The sequence below is a fragment of the Ischnura elegans genome, chromosome 3 (genome assembly GCF_921293095.1).
Source record: "Ischnura elegans chromosome 3, ioIscEleg1.1, whole genome shotgun sequence".
NCBI classification, from domain to species: Eukaryota; Metazoa; Arthropoda; class Insecta; order Odonata; family Coenagrionidae; genus Ischnura; species Ischnura elegans.
In genome coordinates, this window is record NC_060248.1 from 50,815,327 (window position 1) to 50,839,522 (window position 24,196).

Sequence of the window (24,196 nt, forward strand, 5' to 3'; positions counted from 1 at the left end):
TACCTATTTTTTAGATAAATTTATCAAAAGACCTGCAGTATTAGGAAAAATCAGTTAACATTCCCCACTGATTTATAATTTAAGAAATAGTTGCGTGCGTGATAGGGTGAAGGATTAAATATGATTTAAATCGTTAAGCGCGACTTTAAATAGAGTCATTCAATTAATGTCATGAAGTGCCGCGTACAATGCACCTTTTGTGTGTAGATTCATCATTTTTCTAGCCGTCCTTGTTGTATTAGTTCATGTTCACCTACTTCCTCAGCGGCAGAGCGGTAGCTGTCTGACGGAAAATGCCCACTTCGGTCTGATTTAAGTGGCTTCGAAGAGTTCATATAAGTGCGGAGATCCTTACAACTCGTATCTGTGGCTCAGAGTCGTCGTCTTTTACGATCTAGAATTTATATTCTATTATATCATGGCAATGATTTCGAAGACACGGTTATTCCAAATGCGACCCGTTGGTGTCTCGTGTGTTTACCACATATGAATCTTAGACTCAAGGAGATGGTCCGTGACGTCCTTTGTTTGCTTGAATGCCTTTGCTGACCTTAAATTCGTCCCTCAGCTGAATCAGCATTAGTGGACCACGACTTCTATCTCCCTTGAGTCGTCCTTATAGTAACGGCAAGACTCTCGGAAAGAACGGAGTGAAATGAGTTCAGACATCATTTTCGAGGAGTTAATTGTTCGTAATTGCCGATTAAGAAGTTTCTTAGTGCTGTGTGTACATTCAAGATGACAATTTTGAATTAATCAACAGTGCTCGTTTTTTTAAGGGAAATATAGGGAAAAATTGTCCCAATTCTGTGTCCAGGAACCTTGTTCTTTTTGGTCGTATTTTTCGTCGGCCTATTTTGTGTCGTCCCTTGTTTATTTATAGACTAGTGCCCTTGCCATGTGTTCAATCAGAAAGAAATTGTTGTCCAGCGCTGATTTCAACGAACGTGTAATTGATCATTTTGCTGGACAAAATGAAAGAAGGATGGACTTTTGCAATATAACTAAAAGCCTGTGAGTATTTCATATTTTGTTAAAAATGTGTGAGAAATGTTTAATTGTTGATTTTAAATCATACTGTATTCAAGAAGCAACGCGAACACCGCCATCAAAGTTTACATCTGCAATAGCAAAGCGCGCGCATTCTAGCCGTGTTTGTTGCCTAGTGGAAGTCAGTGACACTCCCCTCCCTCCTCAGGTGTTACAAGTGTCATTGCTACCTAAATCATTGCAAATGTTGTATAGATTTGACAAATAACGCATTATGATTGCAAAACGAACAACAGAAGTGTATTGCGGGCATATCCGCACGAAGAATGTAGACGCTAAAACCTAAAGTTACGTATTTTCGTTTGTATTTGCAAAATATCGCAGCAAATATATTTGTATTCTTCAAGATCATTGATCAGTATCATCGAGAGTCCGGACTAAGCCGATCCGTATGACCGAGAGTCTACTGCATTTAGTATTTATTAATCAAGCTTTATTAGGAAAACTAGGTATTTTTGTTGAAAAAAAACGGAACGTATGGCATCACAGAATTCAATTCCTAGATTGCCGTAAAAACTTAATAAAATACACGAAATATTAAAAAATTATGACCCCCCGGTGGAGTGCGCCCCCCCTAGCATTTGACTCACGAGCCGCCACTGATTGCAGCGTAAGGGATAAAAGATCAAACATTAACACATCATAAATCCAGAAGACGCATGTTCAGCATGCAATTTAATCAGCGGCAGTCAGCCCGTAAAGTGTGAGCGGACACCGCAGCAGTGTTTGCTTGTATTTCTGCACGGCCTAGAGATGCTGAGGAAGCTCTATGGTCTTGCTGCGTTCGAAAGATTTGAAAGCCTCACGTGGCCTACCTCAAGTTACAGGATACATATTCAGGGTCGAGCGAGGAAGCGAATAGCTCACAAAACGGAACTCGAAAGGCATAAAATAAAGGTTTCCGATGTAACAGTAATGTGGTTCTCAACCCTATGCAGTGAGAGGACGGCTCAACTCGAAATAAAATCGCGCGGATCAGCCCAACCTCCCCCACCCAATCATTTGCAGCTCAACTTGATTACTATAAATAAGAAAATTTTAAAAAATTAATAGCGACCCAGCTTCCGATTTTCGCTGCCACTTTCTCGGTAATATCAGTTGAAGGTCGGTCTTAAGAAAAAATCATGATTAATACATTACACATATAATGTATTCTCCATGGAAAAAATGGTTGTTTGTGCAAAATATTTTCTCATTTATCTGGCATTGAATTGTTTTTATCATACGGCAAGCAAATGCGTGATTATGCCGGATTATTTTTATTCGCATCCTTATGCATAAGTTTCTAATAAATTATAAAATATACTGCACATCATTTCTCCATTTATACGCAACGAGTATTACGGGCAATTCTCTGTACACACAGCCGTTAATTCTCCTCTGCGATATCAGCGTCTTTTAATGATACCCAGTTTTTAAAATATAAGGTATGACCACGCTCAAAATGGCTCCTACTTCCGACAAGGTTATCCAATTCCCACCCGTTCGACCGAACCAATCAAGGGATAATGGACGAAGGACTTCAGGGGGTTGCATCCTTTCCCCTGTGCTGAATCAAGCCAATCCTGGCAAATAAAGATTCCTATTGAAAATTTTATAAACTTTAAAGTAATGTCATAAGCATTGCTTCAACGTGATCGGTGCAGTAATAAATAAGATCCGTTTAAAGTGCATCGTGCTGCAGGGGAGGATTATGGTCGTTGTTTTGAGGCAAGGGTGTACCTTATAGGATCAAAATTAGGGAGGGCAAGCCATGGTTGTTCAAGTTGTAGGTAGGATTTAAGCATGGAAAAGGTGAATGAAATCAAAATTTTAAGGAAACTGTAACAGCTCTTTATTATTTTTTTAAATTATTTGCTTGAAAAAATATTATTTTCCTTAAAGACGTTTGCGATTTTTGCTTCTAGGGGGGGGGAGAAGCTGCCCCCTCCTGCCCCTCGCTGGGTACGCCCATGTTTTTAGGGGAATACATTACATTACCGCGGAGCAGCGCCTTGGTGGTACGCGTCCTCTCAGCTGAGATCTGACATGAGTAGACAAGTGGCTTTTAGATATTCATCAGATTTTTTTACATTGTTTGTTAACCTGATATAATAAAAGCTATCATCGGAAAGTTACCTAAAAAAATTACTATCTTTTCAATTTTCCGAGAAAATACGGGGGAGGGGAGACCGATTTACTCCCGTCTTCCCCCATAATCCGCCATTGCTGCGCTGTGATCCTCGTATAGATATAGAAATCATGTTATTTCAATTGATCAAAGAGAAAACTATCTTCCCCAGAATCGTTTTCTGGTCACGTTGCAGGCAATTTGGAGAATAAATAGAACATACATCAAAACACACCGCAGACTGATTCTTCAAAGAGAATGAATCAATTAAGAAAGTAGGGTACCAAATTTTGATATTCTCTGACTTTTATTTGACTTCATCCTGATGAATTTATTGATATTCCTGACAAAAAATTAAAATGAATCGCGAATACGTCACTCATTTGTATGAAATTCAGTGGAATGGATTCAGGCGTTAATGGGCTTTTAAAGGTCGCTTTTTCGTTTTCTTTTTTTAATACCTAGAAAACTGTGACTTCATTGAAAATTGATTTAATTCAAAACTCGAGAAATGAATTTGGAGGGAAAAGTGGACGAGATAGATGCGATTGAAAGTTAACGAGAATTTGAATTTTTTGAAGTTTTTTGTGAATTTTTTTTCAATCATGTCGCTCCCTCCCTTCCGTGATACCTAAAATACACTAAACCTAAACACCTAAACACAGCGGACTAAAATCGGAAAAAGGTAGCCAAAACCTCACCAGTTTTTTTCTGTGTGGAAGTTGGAAGTTTGCATATATGTCGATGATACAGAATGATGCACAGTATGATATGCAAATATATGCTTTTGCGACAATTTACTGGCGGTAGAAATAAGGAAAATATCGTCCGGTGGACACAATATTTGAAAAAGTTTTGGAAGAAGAATATCTTATTATAATTAGTCATAATAGGAAAAATGAACCAATTAATCAATTTTCTCCTCTGAAAATAAATTAAATAATGTGCTAAAACATTTTAGGCTAAATTTAATTTTTTTTAATTAAATTTGATCGAATGAGAAGTTGTATTGGGATACTTGCTTCACAATAATTACAGCCTGTCTGCAGTATCATTTATTTGCGACTTGGTCGAGTGCCTGTTTCTTCAAGGAATTTTTTACGGTAATGTTTTAGTCGTTATAATTACCGTAAATAATGAGCACCATTACATGCATTAATTTCTCAATTTCACAGATTGAAAGTGAGAATTATAATGTGATTTATATAACCATTTTGATGCTTAGTTTAAAGAACCCATAAAGAGGTAAATAATATCCTAGATAGGTCAAAAAAAGGTCAGTTAAAGGCAGGATGGCACTTTACCCCAGACCCCGATGGAGCTGCGACGGGGTCCCCCAAGAGGGGGTAAAAAAAATTTGGATGGGACCCTGAAGGGAACCCTTCCCCAGGCCATCAAAGATCTCTGGGTGGCCCTGAGTTTGTGACGAGGGTCGGCTAAATATCTAGTGGTTAGGGTATTTAAAAACGAGCATTTGCTTGGCCGATTCCCAATGCCCAATATTGGATTATGTACGATTTTAAGGCTTTTAGGGAAAATTAGTGTACTTATACAGTGTAGATGGCATATTAATTGCAAAATACCTTTCACAGGCGATAAATTATAGTCCAATACATTTTTCGGGTTGCTCTATGACGGACCAAGATTACCATGTGATTTGGAAACACTAGGTACTACATACTTCAGTGTGTGCTTAAGTCAGTCTGGGCATTAACCCTGGTTGATTTCTGTGGTATTTTTAGTTGACTATGAATGCGCAAGTATACAACAGCATCACTTTGAGTGCAAGCAGACACTCGCGTCAATTATTAAGATGTGGAGTAAAACGTTTTCAAGGCCATATTTGACCATCTTTTTTTAAATGGCCATCCTAAAAAATGTATGACGGTCGATCGCAGGCCTGAAGGAGAGCCTCGTCGTTGTTTAACCCTTAGGCTGCGGGAACGTTTTTAAACGTTCTGCATGGTGAGTGCGGGAAAAACGTTTTTCTACGTTTGACCAGATTTTCTTACCACTGGCAGACTTTCCTAAGGATTTTATTGCCATCCTTTCCGCGGTTGCTTGAACTCGGCCCAACCTAGTGGCAGAGAGCACAGAGGCGTCTTTCGAGGACTGGGCACCCTCACCACGGGGAGCGCTACCCAGATTATCCCTTCACCGAGGGAGAGAGCTCCCAGCTCTCCGCGGCACATTCACGAAGAAAACAATTCCAATGAATCCTTACATTTCCTAGGAATTTTTTAATCTTGTCATTGTCCATTAGCCGGGGAAACTTATTTGAAAGCATTGGTTATTCTTTCTTATACTTTCGGTGGTGGGTCAGTCGTACCTGCGTAATTACCAAGGACATTTCTTTCCTTTGAGTATTATAATCTCGTTCTGGATTTCCCACCGAATGGGTTTCCCTTCGAGTATCCTGTCTTTTCCACATGCTCTATTGATCTTTGCTCAGTTTTTTTTAGAGTTTCGGTGGTGTACGTTTGCTCCTAATCAAGTACCTACTCGAGTGACTACATATTGTGAATCTCTTCATTTATTGTCACTATGGATAGTGAAAATTTGCCATCTCGGCCAAAAAGGAGAAAGGTTTCTCTCCAGGATGAAGTTCTCAATATTTTATTCGACTCTGATTGTGAGAGTGAGGATGGAAATTTTTCCGATGTGTCTGTGTCTACCAGGGATACTGAGACGGATGAGGATGATGCAAATGATTCCGGCGATGGTGGTCCATTCAATTTGGCTGAAGACATTGAATCCGCATCATCTTCTTGGTCCAGGACTGATGATTTTACTCCTCAGATTTTCCAGTTCGACAGCTCCTCATCTCGTGTAATATCGGACCACCTTCATGAGAATACCTATTATAACCTTTATTATCCATTACCTTTACCTACCGCATCCAAACATACGTTCCAAATGCTCCCCAAAGTTCAAATCGGCTGAAGTATGGTTGAAATATTGAGAAATATGGTTAAAAATCAATGGATTTTATTACTGTTTGATATCAAATCGCTCATAAAAATGTCATGCTGGCCAAATTTGAGGAAAAAAATTCATTTACATTCAATTTAGAAAAAGTAACGATCAAATATTTCAATTCCAATTGTTATTCTTTGAAAGGGCTCAATTGTATTCATGGTCTGTCGTCAGGGGGTAGGGTGGGTAGTCCCGGATTATGAGGGTCCACTACCTGCTAGACACACGCCCGGGGTCGACGGAAAAATATCTTCTCCGTTTATGTCCCGCACACAGTGGCAGAAAAATTTTGACGCTCCCGCAGCTAAAGGGTTAAACGCGAAGGCAGGGAAATGTTCCCGTAGACCTACGGTACCGAACTTTTCTGGATCTTTTTCGTCCGCCCGCTTTGGACGCCAGCCGCCTGAAATGCAGAATAGCCGGTCCCCGCGAAGGCAACAGCTGGTCGGGGAGTGATATAACAAAGAGGGAAAGAAGGAATTCCGGTGTGAGTGACCCTGAGATGGGAGGGGAGGCGGGGTGGGGGGGCAGGTGACATGAGCGTCGCCATTGTGTACTCCGTACTCACACAAAGAGCGTCTCAGCTGCTTCTTTCTCCAGCTCGCTCCATTTGCGATATGCCTCCTCCATGAGAGCCGCGTGGAAGTCTTCCACGTATCCATAGCGGGTTATCCGAGTCTGACCGTGCGAACTTCCGCGGGTGTGAGGCAGGTTGAACTGTTAAAAAAAAGTAAAGGGACATCGTAAAAGGCAGATGTTAGAACAAATATGTTTCATCAATAAATATCTAGGAGACACTGTTTAAATACAGAAAGGATTCTCGGGCTTTAAACTGGCTAATTGGCTCCATATCTCCCGACGTTTCGAAGAACGACTTGCTCTTCATCCTCAGGGGATCTTCTAATAAGGAACAAGCCATCATACATTTTTTACTATGGGCATTTAAAAAATTATATGATCAAATGCGGCCTTGAAAACGTAATACTCGGTATTTTAACCATCGATGCGGGTTGAGTGCATGCTTGCAATCTTCCTTATTAGAAGATTACCTGATGATGAAGAGAAAGTCGTTCTTCGAAACGTAGGGATACATGAAGCCAGTGGCGCAGCGAGGGGAGATTTTGGGTAATAAAATCCCCCTAGAAATCAGAGAAATTTTAAAATGTAATCCATTTTACTTAATTGTATAAAGATTACTTATAGAATAGTGTAAGGATTAATAAAATATCCCTCAGTAACCCGTAAAACTGACCATGTTGAACCATTTATCTTAAATATTTTCTGGGAAAGGGCACCCGCACCTCCCGTACTTATCCTCCAGGCCCTCCAGTATTAGTTGCGCCTGAAACCCCCCTAGCTGCGCCCCTGCATGGAGCCATTCACCCGGGGGAAAACCCGAGAATCCTTTCTGCACTTGAAACGCCGGGAAAATCTAAGACGTTGCGACACTGTTTCAAGTTTGCGGCTTTACTTTTTGGAACCATGCCCAAGTTTGAGTGGCTGAAGAAGTTGTGCCAAAGGACTAAACAGGCTGTGTAGCCATTTGTGTTGGTACTTCCTCTTGAGCGGAATAAGAGATGTAAAAAATTACTTTGTAAGCTCCCTAATTATACTTTTATCCCAAAAATAGCTGGAATAAGTGGTCGGGAGTAAATAATTTGAGTCGATTGCACGAATTCAAATTTAATTTTCTCTCTAACAGACGCCCAACGCTTATACCGTAGCAATAATGCTGATCTAAAGCATTGTAGGGTAGAATTATAAGGTGTGAACTACGGAAAAAAAGAAACTCCCTGCGTTTGACGTTTCAGATTTAAGTTTGAATATACCGACCATTGTTTCCAGGTCGAAAAACCCATAGGAAGGGTTAATCAATGGGGGTGGAACATTTAGGGGGTTTATTAGGAGAGGATGCATTATTAACCGTATCTGCACAAATTTCCGGGGGTTTGAGCCCTAAACCACGCCTACGGTCTGCATGCAAACAAAATATTTCTTGTCTAAACTCGTGGATCCACCAAGGAAAGCCTGAAGCGATAAACATAAAGCAACAGTAATCATAAAAAGCAATGATGTGACGAAATGTTTGAGACGTAGATTACCTGCTCCAACAGAAGGACTTTTTGACCCAATTTCGCCAAGTGGTAGGCTGTCCATGATCCTTCTATGCCAGCTCCGATGACGATGTGATCGTATTTGGGGGACATGTTGTTGATGTGCTTCTATCGAGAACGGCTCGCATGCGTTGAGGCTGGCGCGAGGAGCCCGTTGGATGTGATGCTGTCAAGGTCGTGAGCGCATACCTCATCAAGCTCGTTATCATTCGCTTGAGACAGCCTCTCTCGCCAGAGGGAACATCTTTAGCGGTTCAAATGATAAACAAGTCGCAGATAAGCGATTGAGACAGTGCAAAACAGGACTGCATTGGCCAGCTGTTCAATCCATTGTTGTTGGCATACTGAGGTGTTATCAGTTGGCTCGCTTCCCTGTCCTCGCCTACATATTGTGGATATAGAGGGAACGGGACTGTTTATCAAGCAATTACGGCTGTAATAATGTCTTACCTGACGATACACTAGAATTTTTAACTCCCAAAATAATAATGGGAAAGCATGGACCAAAAAATTTTCAAAATGATCGAAACAGTCTCCAATATTCGTCGCTACATGTTGATAATGAAAATGCGTTAGGATGCATCTGCTGGCGGAAATGAACCGATTCGATCTTTTGTTTAATAAAAAAAGTTCAACTATTGTATGAGTAAACAGACAATGATGACCATACAAAATCATGACTAGCTTTAAAAATTAATGATCTCGAAAAGAAATGTTATCAAGTGAAAGTTGAGCGGAGGTGTAAGCTTTAATGTGACCCACCTGACAGAATGTCTCATAAAAGCTCATACATCCACTGTGTAGAATAACTTACTCATGTGCATGTATAAACCCACTCCGCTCAACCTCAGAGCGGCGTGAAACAGAGGCCCCAAAGCACTTATATTGAAAACTAATACAACACCACAAATTACAATGTCATACAATGCATGAGTTATTAAAATATCCATAGTGTACTAATGAAAATATTTATCTCAGACAAATTAACTTTCAAACTCACCTATTCCCCAATTTATTAGTCCACTTACGCAATAGATAAAAATTTTCATTACCCACCATTTTCATCCTTTGTCTTCACCCAGAAAAATAGCAGGGCATTACGTATCCATTATCATATGTGTCATTAACATCAACTTAAGCGATATTCCATAGTTAAAACATTTGTAAAATGTAATTCATTAAAAAGTATGGAAATCGATTTCAATCGTCATGGTCCAAAGTTAAAATATTGCGTTACCTCATTTTTTCTTTTTTATCAACCAAAAATTGTGTTCCTAAAAACCTCCACATTGAAATGTCGCAACTTTCCAAGTTTTTTCGACTACAGACAATTATAATTATTCCTCCTTTTTTCCCTCCACATTTATTTTTTCGAAGAGGATTTTCATTCCAAAAAAGGTGAGCACGTCTCCTCCTCACCATCTGAAAAAAAATCATCGATCTACCTAAAACGTGAGATGTTTTTATTTTGCTTGAAATTTTTAACGAAAATATTATTTTTATTTTTCGAAATTGTAGTTAGTTCTACTCATTAATTTATGGCCGTAAATAATTTGATTAATTAGGTATTTTCACGTTGCATTTATCGAGAAAGATATGTATGCAAAAAACGTCTGTTCCTCCAGGAATGTTAATATGTATCGCCACGCGGTCGCTTCTTCATTCTTGTTTTTAGCGCGGTCATACTTTGACCCAATTTACTGTCTATGGTTATTTAAATAAATTAAATGGTTCGAGCAAAACTTCATTTTGAAATGATTGAGTTAGTTAAGCTCATTGTAGTACAATACGAACACCGTTCTCGCAAGAAGTACAATTTTGAATCATACTTTTGTAAAACAAATGCGTTAATTAGATGTTTACAAAAAAATTGAATTTTTCCTATGACTAAAAGGATATTTATTTTAAATAGCGTACGTATTTTTGGATTATCGAACAGACTGGATATTCCTCACGAAAGTCTTCATCATACATGTATTTGAATCTAGCGCTTTCTCGATATATTATTTACCAGCAGAGGGTGCTACCACCGCGGAAGCAAAAAGTCATCTGTTTTGGCGCCAGTCGAAAGATCAGTGGTGGCGAATGGGTTGCTGTGTTTGTGTATATGATTTAAAGTGCTTTATTTTTGTCTAGCAGGTTATTGTAAGGGAAAGTGTAATGCAGTTAAGGAAAGTAAACCCCTCCTATGATTCATAATGTACATAGAGGATTTAAAGAGGGACTTCTACAATGTCATCACTGGCGAGGTAAATATGTTTGTAAATACCTTCCTGTCTTCATGTCATTTCAGTGAAAACATTGTCCCACAGTCAGAAGTTTCGATTGATTTTCAAAAGGTGTTACTGTTTCACTCACCGTTTTCACATTTTTGTTTCAGAGGTTACTTCTACTTGTTAACTTTGATATAGATTCAATATGTGCCTGCAAAATTCTTCAATATTTGTTTAGGTGCGATAATGTTGTTTATACGCTTGTGCCAATTCAAGGAATCAGTGATTTAAAGAATGCTTACAACGAAAATAGGTGTGAGGTTGGTCCTTTCTTTCCATAACTGGCCTAATTTTTCAAATGATACTCGTTTATCCATTCATAATTTCTCCTTGTTTGTATTGTCACTTTATAGGTTAAATATGTCTTATTCATAAATTGTGGTGGCAACATTGATATAGTTGAATTGCTAGAGCCTGATGAGGATGTAGTCTTCTTCGTGGCAGACAATCATCGGCCGACGGATGTGTGCAATGTTTACAGTAATGGCCAGGTATGTTTTGTGACGCCAGCCTCATTTCTGATCTTCCTTCTTTATTTTGCGTACTTAATTCGTGAGTTATTTCTTTATAGGTGAGGCTTCTCATGCAACCTACCAGCGATGAAGGAATTCCCAATTTCGACGACATTTTTCGCGATGATGAGGTACTTAGTATTGTAGTTATGTGCATTTTATAAGTAGCTTAAGTACGTATTTGGATATTTGCTCTGTGTTATCAGTGTGGATTGGTGAGCATTCAATTCCCGGGTTCACTCAAGTGAAGAGTTATTTGCTGTAGAAATAGTCTGCGGATTGAGAAATTATAAGCTTTGATTCCGTTTTCCTAAACCCTGTTTTGATTTCTACCCATGCAGTCAGAAAACGAGGAAGAAGGAGAAGATGATGAAGACGAGGAAGGGGAAGACGATGAGGAGAGAGTCGAATCAGCGCGTCAAAAGAGGATGAGAATGAGTGAAGAGGCAATATTGAAACGTCGGGAGAAAAGGGCCTGGGAAGAAAGCCGTCATCGTATTCTTTTTGAATACACGCAGTTCAGTTATTACGGCCAGTCGGTAAGAAATGATTTATTATCATCTCATTAGCCCAGCACTGCTGTTTAGCAGTGGATGGGAGTGTAATATGTTGCCCTCTCATTGTGTTGTTAACGTGTTACAGCAATGGATTTCCACGTAAAAATCGATATCGTTTCACAGATGATGAATATGGAAAGAATACCATTTGTGACTGGTTACTTATGGAGAAACATCAGAATTCGAGCTTATTTCAATCGGCTAAAATTTTGGGCTGCTAATTGTATCTCCCCGTATGTATGGGATGAACTTTCCATCAATTCATTCTGAATTCTGGGATTGATAAGTGTTATCAAGGATTTCTTAATGGGAAGTGAAAAATCTCATATTTCCACACCACATACAAAACTAACATTCTGTATCTGTGGGTGAACCTCGGCTTTCATTTTCACCATAGTTTAGCTCCTGGAACTTGGCCTGCCACCAATAAATTACTTCCTCTAAAACTATTATGAGTATGAGTATTAAATCAACTAAAAAATAATTTTGTAATGTCTATTTGGTACAATTAACTCAGTGTGGACTAGTTATTATTTATCTGCAGTGGCCTCAACAACTGTTTTCCTGAGTTAGTATTTATCTTCATGCTTCTGAGTTTTCTTTGGTTCTACTTTGTTTTTACAACCTCTTTGCATTTGTCCTCCTGATGAATCGTTTAGAAGTAGTTTTTGATCTTGACTCTTTTTTACCTACTTGCAAGCTGTCCATATTACTCTTTGCTCGATCCATTTGTCGTATTCCTTCTTATCTCACCAAACAGAGCATTGACACATTTTTGTTATCTCTCTTAATCATTAAAATCTTACTGAACATAGAGTCAACCCAACAAATCCATTTTTGTAATATGCAGCTATGAAAAGGTTAGCGGATAGAAGAGAGAAATGGTGAGCTGCGTCAAACCAATCTTAGGATTGTTGACTAACGATGATGGCTATCATGGACTGGGTAATTTTGCCTGAAAATAAGTGTAGTCATACTCATGGGGTAAACCGCTTTTCCATTTTTTCCCATAGCTGTTCTCTTCATATTGGCTTACATATTTCTTTCTTTCGATTTTTTTATTATTTTATATCTTCCCCTTCGGCCTTTCACTATTCTTCTATCTATTCTCTCAATAAACATTCCCCTCCCAACTAGTGCCCCACCCAGTTCATTTTTCTTCCTCTGCTGACATATTGCATAGCGCAATTTTCTCCTGCCTCATGCTTGGCTTCGTAGTTCATTTTCCTGACTTCCCAGTGAACTCTTTCCATTCTCTGCGACCAAATCTTTAGGGCCTCTTATCCTTTTTCTTCCTCCTTTCACATCATCCAAGTCTATGTGCTATATACTGCAACACTTCAGAGGTAAAACTATGTGAGTCCGGTCTGCTAATCTTTAATCAAAAGTCCATGAAGTAATCACCAATTACTCTTAAAACTTTCTTTTACCATTGCAATCCTTATCTTAATGTCTCTTGTGCAATGCATTTCTTCTCTGGTTATGCTTCCCTAATATTTTAAGTTCTGAACTTACTCTATTTCTCCCCTGCTATCTTAATGTTACATATCATTTTTCTATCTCATAACTTTCCTAACAGAAATTGCTTGAACAGCAATTCTTAAAATCAATTTTCAGTTGCTCACTGGGAGAGTAAAAGATGCCTTATACACTTCTACAAAATACTCGGGTAGTCTTTATCAGAAGTGCGAGTATGAAATGTCTAATTATAATGTCTAATTTGAAATAAATGTCCTTTATGTAGGTGACTCACTAGTGGCAGAGAAATTTTTTGTGAGTCAAGGTTGAAATGTTTATGAAAAGAGAAAAGAATCAGCTTGCACTTGTGTGGGACTCAAAACAAATAATACACTTAAAATATATCTCCTGCAGATTATTTTTCTTGTATTCCTATTGTGTTAGAAATGGTTGAGATAAAATATGGCTCTAAAAAACTGGATTGAAGTTCATATCTGATGAAGATGAAAAACATTGTTTCATGAGATATGGACCAAGTATCCGTGCGAGTGACAATTGCTTTTCCATTCTTGGTTTAGCCATTATCAAGATCTAGCAGTAAGTGCATGACTAAGTTCTTATGGAGGTACTAGACTGAAGAGGAGAGGTAAGATAGTTCCCTAATCTGTCATTGTTATCTCCAATTGGTTTGCACCTAAATAATGCTGCTTCATTGGGTAAGTACATGGATCTAGTGTATGTTATCTTAAGTGCTGCATGACTCAGATTTCCCCTGAAAAATGGTTTGGTGCATTTTTCTGAAGTGAATATATATAAGTCTGAAAATGCAGAAATAAATGATGACAAAAATTCTGTGACATGTTGTATGGAATTGTAATACATATAGGTCAGGTTTTTATGCTGCCCATTCAAGTCTCAGAAATTTTTGCACTTACTTGCTCAAGTGTTAATGACCTGTTCGCCGAGGGAACTTGAAATATCAGCGATGTGGTGAACTTTTCAAATACCATTTGGTTGAAAGAGCTGTCAACCAATTGGTGCTTGCTATTGTCCTACTTCTACATAAATTCAAATCATGCCATTTCTTCAGAGTTGGGACCAGATGAAAAATTAAATTAACGCATAAAAAACTTCGCACATATTCATTTCCTCTTTGGTTTGTTTTTGAGAAGCTGAATGTAAAAATTAGTTAAATGTGTATTGTTAGAATCCCATATATTATGCCGTTATTGTCATACCTCATTTTATCCGGACTACTGCTAACTGCACCTAGCAGCAGTGGCGCAGCAAAGGGGAGATAAAACCCCCCCCAGAGCTCTGATTTTCTAAAAAGTTAAATCCATTGTACTTAATTGCATTAACATTACTTATAGAATTTTGTGAGGCTTTATAAAATATCCCTCAGAAAGTTGTAAAACTCACTATTTATCCTAATTTTTCTCTGGGAGGGCCCCCGCACCTCCCGCTTACCCTTGCGGGTATGCCATACCCCCAGACACCAACGTATTAGTTGCGCCTCAAACCTCTCCTAGCCTCAATTCCTGGCTGCACCCCTGCCTAGCAGATCAATCAATTTGGGGTTTCACTTTTCCAGATTTTATTTTGGACCTGTGTATGCTATTTTTTATGATGTTGAAGCAATTTTTGTAAACAAGGAATGTTACGATGCACAAAGGTTAAGAAAACACTTAGCTGTTTCACAAAATAAGTTATTATGTGAAACAGCTAAGTGTTTTCTTAACCTTTGTGCATCATGAAGGAGTTTCACCATGTTACGCCAACCACCATCGCATTTATCAAGGAATGTTACTTTGTAATAATTGATTTGGACTCCGAAGTTCTTATTTCTTTTTTTAACTTTCAGTGTGCTGTCCTTATGTTTGAATTAGCATGGAAATTATCAAAGGACAACCATGACTTAATATGGTGAGTTGACTTTAAATATATTTATTCTGTTGCTTGCTGCTGAGAGGTAATTAATTTTTATATTTAAGTGAAAGGCAATTGTGGTATTGAAAGAGTCTGCATTTTTTATTTTTAGCTGGTACTCTCAACAAACCCAACTTTACTTTCCATTTCTTACCCTCCCCACCTCTAAGTAATAAGAGCAAATTTTATTGGATTGGGATGATTTATCAAAGATGTGGAGAAAGCATGACTCACTAGCCAGAGTAATAATTGATAAGAAAATAATAATGAGGAAATTTGGTATCACTCTTTTATCTGTTTTAGCTTTTACCATCTTTAGGATAAATAATCAAAAGAAGAACAGTTATACTCCAATGGCCATAAGTTTAAAACCTCAAATCTGTGGTTAATTTATTGTGCTAGTTTGTAGGAATGGGGTTTACATTATTCACAGTTGTGACCAGCCACAACCACTATACTCGGAAGCCTTTGCAAGCACACATACTTGCTCTCAACTCATAGGGATCCTTTGCAAGGGATGATGGGATCCTGTTTAGGTTTCCTTGGTTATGATTACATACTTACACAAAGAGAACCCTCACTCCATTGACTCGTCTCTGGAAGAGCATGCTCAATCTCGAGCGATGTTAGGATAACAAAAATGGTATAATGCAGATGTGATAACAAAGTAATCCTCCTCTGTACCGAGATCGCTTGAAGATTGTTTTTTAGGGAAGCATTGACCATGTGCCCTGCAAGGTGGAGAGCTGTGTCAAACCACTCAGGATTTTTGTTCTTAATGATGAATACACTTAAGGAAACTGAACATTGAGCTGCTATGTCAGAGCAATAAGAATTTTAACGCTATTGAAAGTGAAAACGTTTAAGAGTAAACATAAGCTGTATGAACAGTTCCATTAATTCAATGTATGGACCTCCATTTTACTTCCCTGCAGGGGATACAATTTCATAATCTGTTTTATAGTGTTAGTGTAAAATTAAACATGATTTACTTGCAGATTAAAGTATCTCGTCTGGTTAATGAAAAATGTCCTAAGTAATTTTTAGTATGTTGAACTACCTACAATATGAAAAATTTTCAGTCTATAAAAAAATATATGTATTATCTTTTCTAATTTTATATGAGAAAAAGTAGGTAATTTGACAGTTAAGAAGCATAAGAACCAAACAAAATGATAACTAAGAGTTGTTTAACATGAAGAGGTAGGCCACAAGTTTATGAGACACGATTTTGACAGGTTTCAATAATTTGTGCTAATATTCTGTGGACTTCAGTAATTCGTTGCTGCTGGTGCTTTGACTACTGTGGCTGATTTTCGATCTCGCATATTTACACTGGGGACATTCATGGTGTACTATTACTGAAAAGGAATAGATATTACAGTGGAACTTGTTTAGTACGTTTCTGAAGGGACCACAAAAAATGAACATACTAACCAGGAAAATGTGCTAACGAGGAAAGTAAATAATAGCAGTCGGGGTAACTGCAATCTGTGGAAGGGTCGTCATAATTACAATTACTATCGGTTGTTCTCGTAGGATCGCCTTCCTGAACTTTTTTTACCTTTATAATCAAGAAAATGTGCGCTACAATGAAGAACAATACCATGTGAGTAAAAATCACTATGTTTCATAGATTTCCCGAAGACAATGACATGAAAACGGCATCTATCTCCCGTGATTTATCCTATATATTTTTATAGAAAGAGGACAAGTAAAGCTAAGTCATTTCTTCTTTCTCAAAGCGTACTCGGAGACATAGGCGGATCCAGGGGGGGGCACGTGCCCCCCCCAGACCTTCAAAAATATGCAAGATTTTTAATACGGTCCCATTATCATTGCGTTCGTTTTGTATTACGAGGTATCCTTGTGCCCCCACCAGAACAAAATCCTGGATACGGCCTTGCTTGTGCCCCTCCCAGAAAAAAATCCTGGATCCGCCCCTGCTCGGAGAATATAACATCGACCCTGAGTATGACAACTGGTTGTTTTTAAATATCATAAAAATTGGACAAAATTATATTAACCTTAAATTACGGCTACAGCCGTACACATTCGCTTCTGGAATGAAACCATATCGATCGATATATCGATTAATAACACGCAAGATTATTAGATTGCGACGTAATTACAGGAAGATTTTATATTATACAGTTGAAATTTACTTTTAAAAATTTGTCTAATGTCGTCAGCTTTCGTGCCGAGATCAAGTATTTTTAAGCTAAGCTTCGTGTGGAGATCCAGAACATCGTCTGCTCCTGCAGCAGTAGTCAAGTAAATACGCACGTACCCACGTACTCCATAGCCTTGACGTCGAGTTTATGGAATACGTGCAGTGCTGCTTTAGATAAAGTGGGAATTGGGTAAGACTCATTTCTTCATCATGATAACTCGTGCAATAGCAACAATTGCCCACTCGCAAAATTTGTACGCAGTGGGCACTCCAGAAGCAATAGAAGGTGTGGAGCTCGGGGTGGGGAAAATCGGGGCTTCTCATTGGCTGCAGTTTAGTTAGTCAGACATTCCTGATAAATGGCCGCATTTTATTATTCAACACGTCACAAGAATTGAGAAATGCGTTTGGATAAATCACGGTCGAAGAAAGAGATGTGGAATGAATGCAATAATTTCAATGGCTAATAATAATATGTTAAATCATGAATTCGGAGGTTTACGACCCTTAAGAAGATACTAGAGAACGAATTGCGGGTTGCATCACGGCAAGCATTTGAGCGTACTAACCAGGAAAGCGCATTTTTTTCAAACGTACTAAACAAATACTTTTACCTGTATTTTGTTCGGATGGGACCGGGAGAAATCGCCGTACTAAGGAGGAAAACGTACTGAAGAGGAACGTACTAACCAAGTTTCACTGTATGTGGAAAAGTGCTGAACAATTAAATCAGTTACCTGTTGTGTCTTACTCGGTTTCTTTCCTCCTGTGCCTTTTTGTCTACAATGATTGAATTGTAAGTTAAATGGAGCACATCGAGGATTTTAGAAATATTTGAAGATATAATTGATTGACTTTGTAATTGAATCGATTTACTTAATAATTGAAGACTTAAACAGCTGTTTATAATTTTAGAAACTGGTCGAACCCATCACCCATTACAACTTCAAAATTGCTTTCTCACAAATTTCCATGTTTATTTTCGATAGTGGAGAAGTTTGCTATAATTTTCATGCAAAGAAAAGTATGCTCATCAGTTCTGTTTTTCATTTTTGTGTTTCTGCTTTCAATATCTGTGAAGTTTATTTAATCTGGTGGATATTTATGAATGTGCTCATATACTATGTATTTCATTTTGGCTGTTGCTTGTCCTAAACTGTGGTGTTATCTTAACTTTTAGGTGGGCCATAGTGGGAGCAACTGAACAGTTGATTCTTGGCAAAGTGGAAAACCAGCACTATGTCTTGGAATCAGGAAACCTTCAAAACCATGTGTCCCGCCTAAGTCATCAAAACAATACAGAGGCTAACACTCAAAATACTGGAGTGAAAATAACATTTGATAAAGAGTATCCTTCTCTTACTTTTGCTTCTAAAGCTAGAATTAGGTATTAGAAAGCTAAGTTTTATTTGCTTGACCAAAATACATGAATTTGTTTTCAGTAATGAATATCATACCAGTAATGAGTTGATCGAATTATTTCCTAAGTGCTGATTTTTTATGTTTGACCGTTAAAATTGTAATGCATTTTATACCAATGGCTCGTTAAAAAGGAATCTTTGATCATCGATCATCCTTAACTCTTTTGTAGTTTACGGTTAGCTCTTTATAGGCATTGGACCGTAGAGGCCAGTGTTAAGCACACAATGTACACAGCATGCAAATTGAAGCTGTGGACTTTGAGGGGAGAAAAGAGGCTAAATGAACTCCTTGCTGAAATGGGGTAAGTATTCACATAGATCTTTTCATAGATTGTCAACTTGTAAAATAATATCATAGTATTTATTTGGAATTGTGGTTATTGGTGTAAATGGTGATGATATCAATTTGTAATTTATTTTTACAGTTTGCCTCTTGTTCAAAGCCGTCAGAAGTTCAGTGCAATGGACTTGGTCTTGAGGAAAGAATTCCAGACCTCTTTAGAAAAAGTCTCAGAGAAATATGGCCTAACAAATATTGTATATGCATCGTTTGTTCTTCAGTATGGTTTTCGTTCGAGATTTTGTGCTGCTGATGTTGTGTATGCAATGCTTGCACTTTTAGAGGGAACAGTGAGTGCATTTATATTTTTCAAACTCTTACCATGCTTTTGAGTATAGATATTTTGGCCACCAACTAGTGGAAGCCTCTAGTTTACATGAAGAAAATAATGGATCTGCACAACTTGAATTAGTTACTCCATTTGCTCTGCTTGCTGTGATAAAAAGATAAATGAATGGAATAGAAGTGTTAATTGGAACTATGAATTGCTTATCTCTAAAATTGTATTAAGCTTTAGCCATGTGGTTACAGAGCTTAAATATGTAGCTTAAGTTACCGAGTTAATGGCTTAAGAGCTCGATGGCTAAAAATAACCCTTTTTTGGTTGGAGAAGTTGCCTTAAATAGGGAAGTAGGTTAAATTTTGATTTGCTGTTATCATTGAGGAGGTAGAAATATGATTATGAGAGATAATGTCCTCTACGGCCAGTTTGTCCTTGTGGTAACTAATTTGAGGTATTAAGATGTGGGGTCTGTGCAAACTTACATCATTACCCTTAAGTAGTGTAGTTTTTTCTATGGATTATAAGTGCATTATTCAAGATGCCAAATGCTTCTATCTTTTGTAGGGCAAAACAAAAGCTGCCTCTGATTGTTTTCTTGATGCCTTAGACTGTTTATCAAGGTAAGGGGATATTTCCTTTCCTCTAATGAATATATTTGACGAAACTATTTCTCTAATAATTTTTAAAATATTCATTTATAGATCACAGAAGGACATCTTGAGTTCTGGAATCGAAAAAGCCAAAAAGCTCCTAGAGTGTATATTTAAGCAGGTTCAAACATCATTGGACATGAGCCAAGTGTTGTCAGCTGGACCATTTCTGTATTTAGTCATCCAAGAGGTATGTCTTCGTAATGCTGTGAAGGCTTCTTTGAAGTTTATGAAATCTCTGTGTTCAAGGTAATTTATTGTTTTTTTTTCTGCTGGGCATGTGGTTCATCTGTGCCTGCATTTCAGCTGGTAAATGGAACCCTTTATTTTAAAATACATTTGTACTGATTCAGTGAAACATCTGAGATATGCAGCCTTGTTTTTTTGTCTGTTGTCTTATTTACTTTAATTTGTTGTCGACAAGACTATTAACTGTTTTTACTCATTCCATTTTAAGAATTTGAGTATGTTGCCATCCATATTTTTTTCAAGATCTAATTCTTCACGTATGGAATTTTTTGTGTTTGACGAAAATAGTTCATCAGAAAAATTGCCCACATATTGCTTTAAAAACTCTTGATCATAAAATATTGACTTCTTTGAGACAAATGTTGAAGGGTTTCAAAGCTTAAGTTTTATGCACATATGAAAGCCAAAAATAAAAGAGAATTAACCAGTTAGTTTCTCTTAAGATTTGTCTCAGCCCAAATATGAAACTAGGGTCCTTAACACTGCGTACAATTATCTACGAGATTGATCAGATCCTGAAGAAATCTTCATTCTTCTGACAATTAGGCATGAGTGGAGAGCCTTTTTTTTCAATAACCCAATTTCTACAAGAAGTTTTGCGTGATGAAATTCGCAATCAATGAAAAATTACCATTACAAGAATTTGATGGCCATAATTCTGTGGTACAGGCAACGGTTACAGCCTCCTCCAACTCATGCTAGAAAAATTCGCATGCGTGGTTGTCTAAAAATGGGATTATCATTTGAGGGATAATTTGAGGATTGAGGGATATGGCATATTGAGGCTCCTAATATTTCTATAGATTAGTGGAAGCTAAAAAATATTACATGTTTAAAGCAAAGGAGATGTAAGAGAAATACTTCGAACTAATGTGAGCAAAGGAAATTCAAGCCCAACACCTGCCTTACTTGGGTAATAATTTTAATCCCTTGAGGATCATCTCCCATGTTTGAGTTTCCTCCTAATTTCTCTGAGTTGAGGTTTGAATGTCATCATTTTTGGTTTTAACAAATTTGATAAGGAAGGATTATAAGGATGTGCAATCTGATGCACTTTTTGAAGTCACCATGTTTTTTCTTTGCAGTTTTCAAGTCTTGTATTTTGTAGTTCTCTTAACTGGATCTAATGGTTGCTTTGCAAATGAACTCGCAAGTTAGGTGTAGTATATGATCTAGAATTATTTCTACCTTGAGACATGAGTGAATCACAACTTTTGCAAGATGCCTTAATGGGATGCCATGTTTCACAACAAAATACCTACTTCTGCATGTCTGAAATTCTGACCGTCACTTGTATGTATCAGTAACACCATGAGTTACACGCACATGATTGTGGGCCAAGTGCGATTTCCTGGTCTATAAAATTAGGTTATGCTATTATACTGTTCACAAAATACAGCACCACATACTTTTTTATTTCGCAAGATTGCAAAAAACAAACATTTGTCAGTGTGGTGAATAAGGCAAAGCTAATTATTCAATAGGGAGATATACAGAGATATGCTGAATGCATTATGGTAGTGGAAAAATTATCAGATTTTGATGCTTTGATGCCGATGTACTGATGGGAGAGTATTGCCCTATATTTATATCGAATTAGGTAATTACCAGCTCACCCCTAATGACAATCCCTCTTGGAGCTGCTTGAATCTTAAGTCTCGTACTTAAACCAAAATTATCAACTCCCAAGGCAGCCTTTATTTTGTATTACTGACTCTGTGAGAATCTAACTAATTTGTATCGCTGGCTTTGTTGCATTAATTTATTAATTGAATTCTCTCACTAGCTTTTTAAAGATTTATCAACAATTCACAAAGTATTTTCATATTAAGCATTGTGAGTTGATAACATTTATTTCTTTAAATGATGCATTTCTTGTATTTTCCATGGAATTTCTTGGTAGTAAGCTATTAGTAGGCAGAATTGAAATTGGTAATTGAGGGAATTTCTTGTGATCTAAGTTGAAATGATTAGTTTTTTTTTTAAATAAAAATAGCTCCACAAAAAATACTGAGAATATAGTGCCTGGCTGGAAAATTTATGGCATTGCATAGATATTTGTGTGTTTGATATGACTATTATTTGAAATTACTAGTAAATATGGAATAATTTACAGTGAGATTCCGCATTGTATTTTTTACAGGGGGCATTAGATTCTGCATGCTTCTCCAATCCTCATTGTCTTTCACTTCTTGCACACTTTGCATTAAGAGCACATGTGGCAATATCAAGATCTCGTCGAGCTCCAAATCTTCCCCTTGTCATCTCTGCACCTCTTGATCATGCAGAAGGAACCTGTCTTATCCTTGGTATACCTCCTGTCAGTGAAGATTCACCTAGAAAGTGAGTACAATCCTCATTCGGCTGAGCCCTAGAAATTCAATGATAGGTACTGGTGTACTTTACATCTCAACCCTTATATCGCTCAAAATGAAATGAACTTATCTAAAACTATTTCAAGAATTTACCGTCATTTCAACAGTTACCTTAAGTAGTGCGTCAAAAGCACCATCACATGAGTCACATTGAAGTACATACTGTATCTATGGCCTGGTGAGGTACTTAAGTAGCTCTTGTGCCTACTTGAGAGTTTATGAGTTTTATATTAATGTCTCAGTTATAAAATTGTTTTGGTGCCTTGCTTATTGCAATTGGAATGCTTTTATTCTTTACTAAACTTAAATATTGGTTGCTCAATTTGTTGAGTTGTAGTATATTTCTGTCAAAACTAATCCTGCACTCAACTACTGATGATAAGAACCCTTGATCATACTCAGTGGCGCAGCGAGGGGGGTTTGGGGGATAAACCCCCTCCCCAGAGCTCAGAGAAACTTTTAAGTTTAATCCATTTTACTTCATTTGATTAATATACTTATAGAAGAGTGTAAGGATTAATAAAATATCCCTCAGAAAGTCATAAAACTCACCATTTTGAACCATTTATCTTAAAAAAATTCTGGAGGAGGGCCCCCACACCTGGTGGGTATACCACACACCCCAGGTCTATTTGTGCCTATAACCACCACTAACCTTAATTCCTAGCTGTGCCCCTGATCATACTTACTAGACCATAGTACACATCTTTAACACTAATGGTCAGCTGTTTAAGCTCCATTTCTAATTTAAAATTTTTTCTTGTAGCTTCTTCGGGAAAGCATTTGAGCAAGCTGCAGAGAAAACTAATTCAAGGGCTGTCTTCGATTATTTTGATACCTCTTGTGAGTTTTTATCTATTTTCTTTTCTCATATTTTCTCTTTTACTGTAAGATCAGTTATGAATGAATAAGTGCAGCCGTCCAATGTCAATCCCTTTCTATGGTAATCATTAAGAAATTTTCAAGCTGCATGTAATAAATCACTGCTTCAAAGATAAGAGAGTACATAAAGTGGAAAGGTTAGTAAAGGTGATTTTCTTCCCACTCAGTTGTTAAACATGTACACTGATGATGGCTGCAGCATATGATACTGAATGTTTGCAATATTTTCATTTAATGTAGTCTAAGAAAAGTGAAATCTTTTGAAATCTGATGAAATACTTTGGCTTCTGTGTAAGTGATCTGAAGATGCAAAAGAATGGCTATTAAAATACTGTTTGCAAGACACGAGAATATAAGCATAAATTAACGCTCTATACTACTGTTCGGATGCTATGTTTACTGCATTCTGGAAAGCATGCTTTTCTTTGAGTAATCATCAATTGTTTTGCAATTTTGGTTTTTTCCTGAAGTGACTTTTATTTTCAGGTATGCAGCTGAAATGCGAAGATAGAAGCAAATTCTTCGATGCTTTAACTTCTCTTCTGAGCTGATAAATATAACAAAAAATTAGGATATCATTTCTTGTGTGTATATATTATTCCAGTGGTCTCTGTGATGCTTTTGGGCAGCAATAGTTTTATGGAGTGACAACTTGAGTACGAAAGATCTATTTCTGCAAAAGGGCATGATTTTAGCATGGAGAAAAAACTTTCATCTTGGGGTCTGTTTGTGTGATATAAATTTATATAATCTGTATACATATTTTACTGTCAAAACTTTTGAGATTAAATTTATTTTTCGAAGAAGGAATTTTTATTTTGTTTATGAATTTTATTTCTGGATA

At 37.4% G+C, this 24,196-nt stretch overlaps 2 protein-coding genes across 2 annotated transcripts in view; one reads left to right on the forward strand and one right to left on the reverse strand.

Moving 5' to 3' along the window:
* LOC124155761 (peroxisomal sarcosine oxidase-like) overlaps positions 1-8,447 on the reverse strand; it is a 28,361-nt gene extending 19,914 nt beyond the window's left edge. Inside the window, exons 1-2 of the mRNA XM_046529848.1 lie at positions 8,239-8,447; positions 6,705-6,853 (exon numbers count right to left, since the gene is read on the reverse strand). Of these exons, the coding sequence (XP_046385804.1) occupies positions 6,705-6,853; positions 8,239-8,343 (254 nt within the window). The 5' untranslated portion in view covers positions 8,344-8,447. The remainder of the gene's footprint in view (positions 1-6,704; positions 6,854-8,238) is intronic.
* Positions 8,448-10,295: 1,848 nt separating this feature from the next.
* Positions 10,296-24,162, forward strand: LOC124155762 (cell division control protein 45 homolog). The gene is made up of 14 exons (XM_046529849.1): positions 10,296-10,499; positions 10,631-10,783; positions 10,877-11,014; positions 11,095-11,166; positions 11,377-11,574; positions 14,915-14,976; positions 18,333-18,500; positions 18,744-18,875; positions 18,999-19,203; positions 19,761-19,816; positions 19,898-20,036; positions 22,239-22,438; positions 23,237-23,313; positions 23,839-24,162. Exons 1-14 carry the CDS (start codon positions 10,449-10,451, stop codon positions 23,901-23,903), a joined length of 1,716 nt encoding a protein of 571 aa, XP_046385805.1. The 5' UTR covers positions 10,296-10,448; the 3' UTR covers positions 23,904-24,162.
* Positions 24,163-24,196: the final 34 nt, after the last annotated feature.

Bases quoted from the DNA above. Each gene is read 5' to 3' on its own strand.
- LOC124155762 (XM_046529849.1), top strand. From the start codon at position 10,449: ATGTACATAGAGGATTTAAAGAGGGACTTCTACAATGTCATCACTGGC. The intron at 11,167-11,376 runs GTACTTAGTATT...CTACCCATGCAG, and splicing joins ACATTTTTCGCGATGATGAG to TCAGAAAACGAGGAAGAAGG. The intron at 20,037-22,238 runs GTATGTCTTCGT...TATTTTTTACAG, and splicing joins TGTATTTAGTCATCCAAGAG to GGGGCATTAGATTCTGCATG.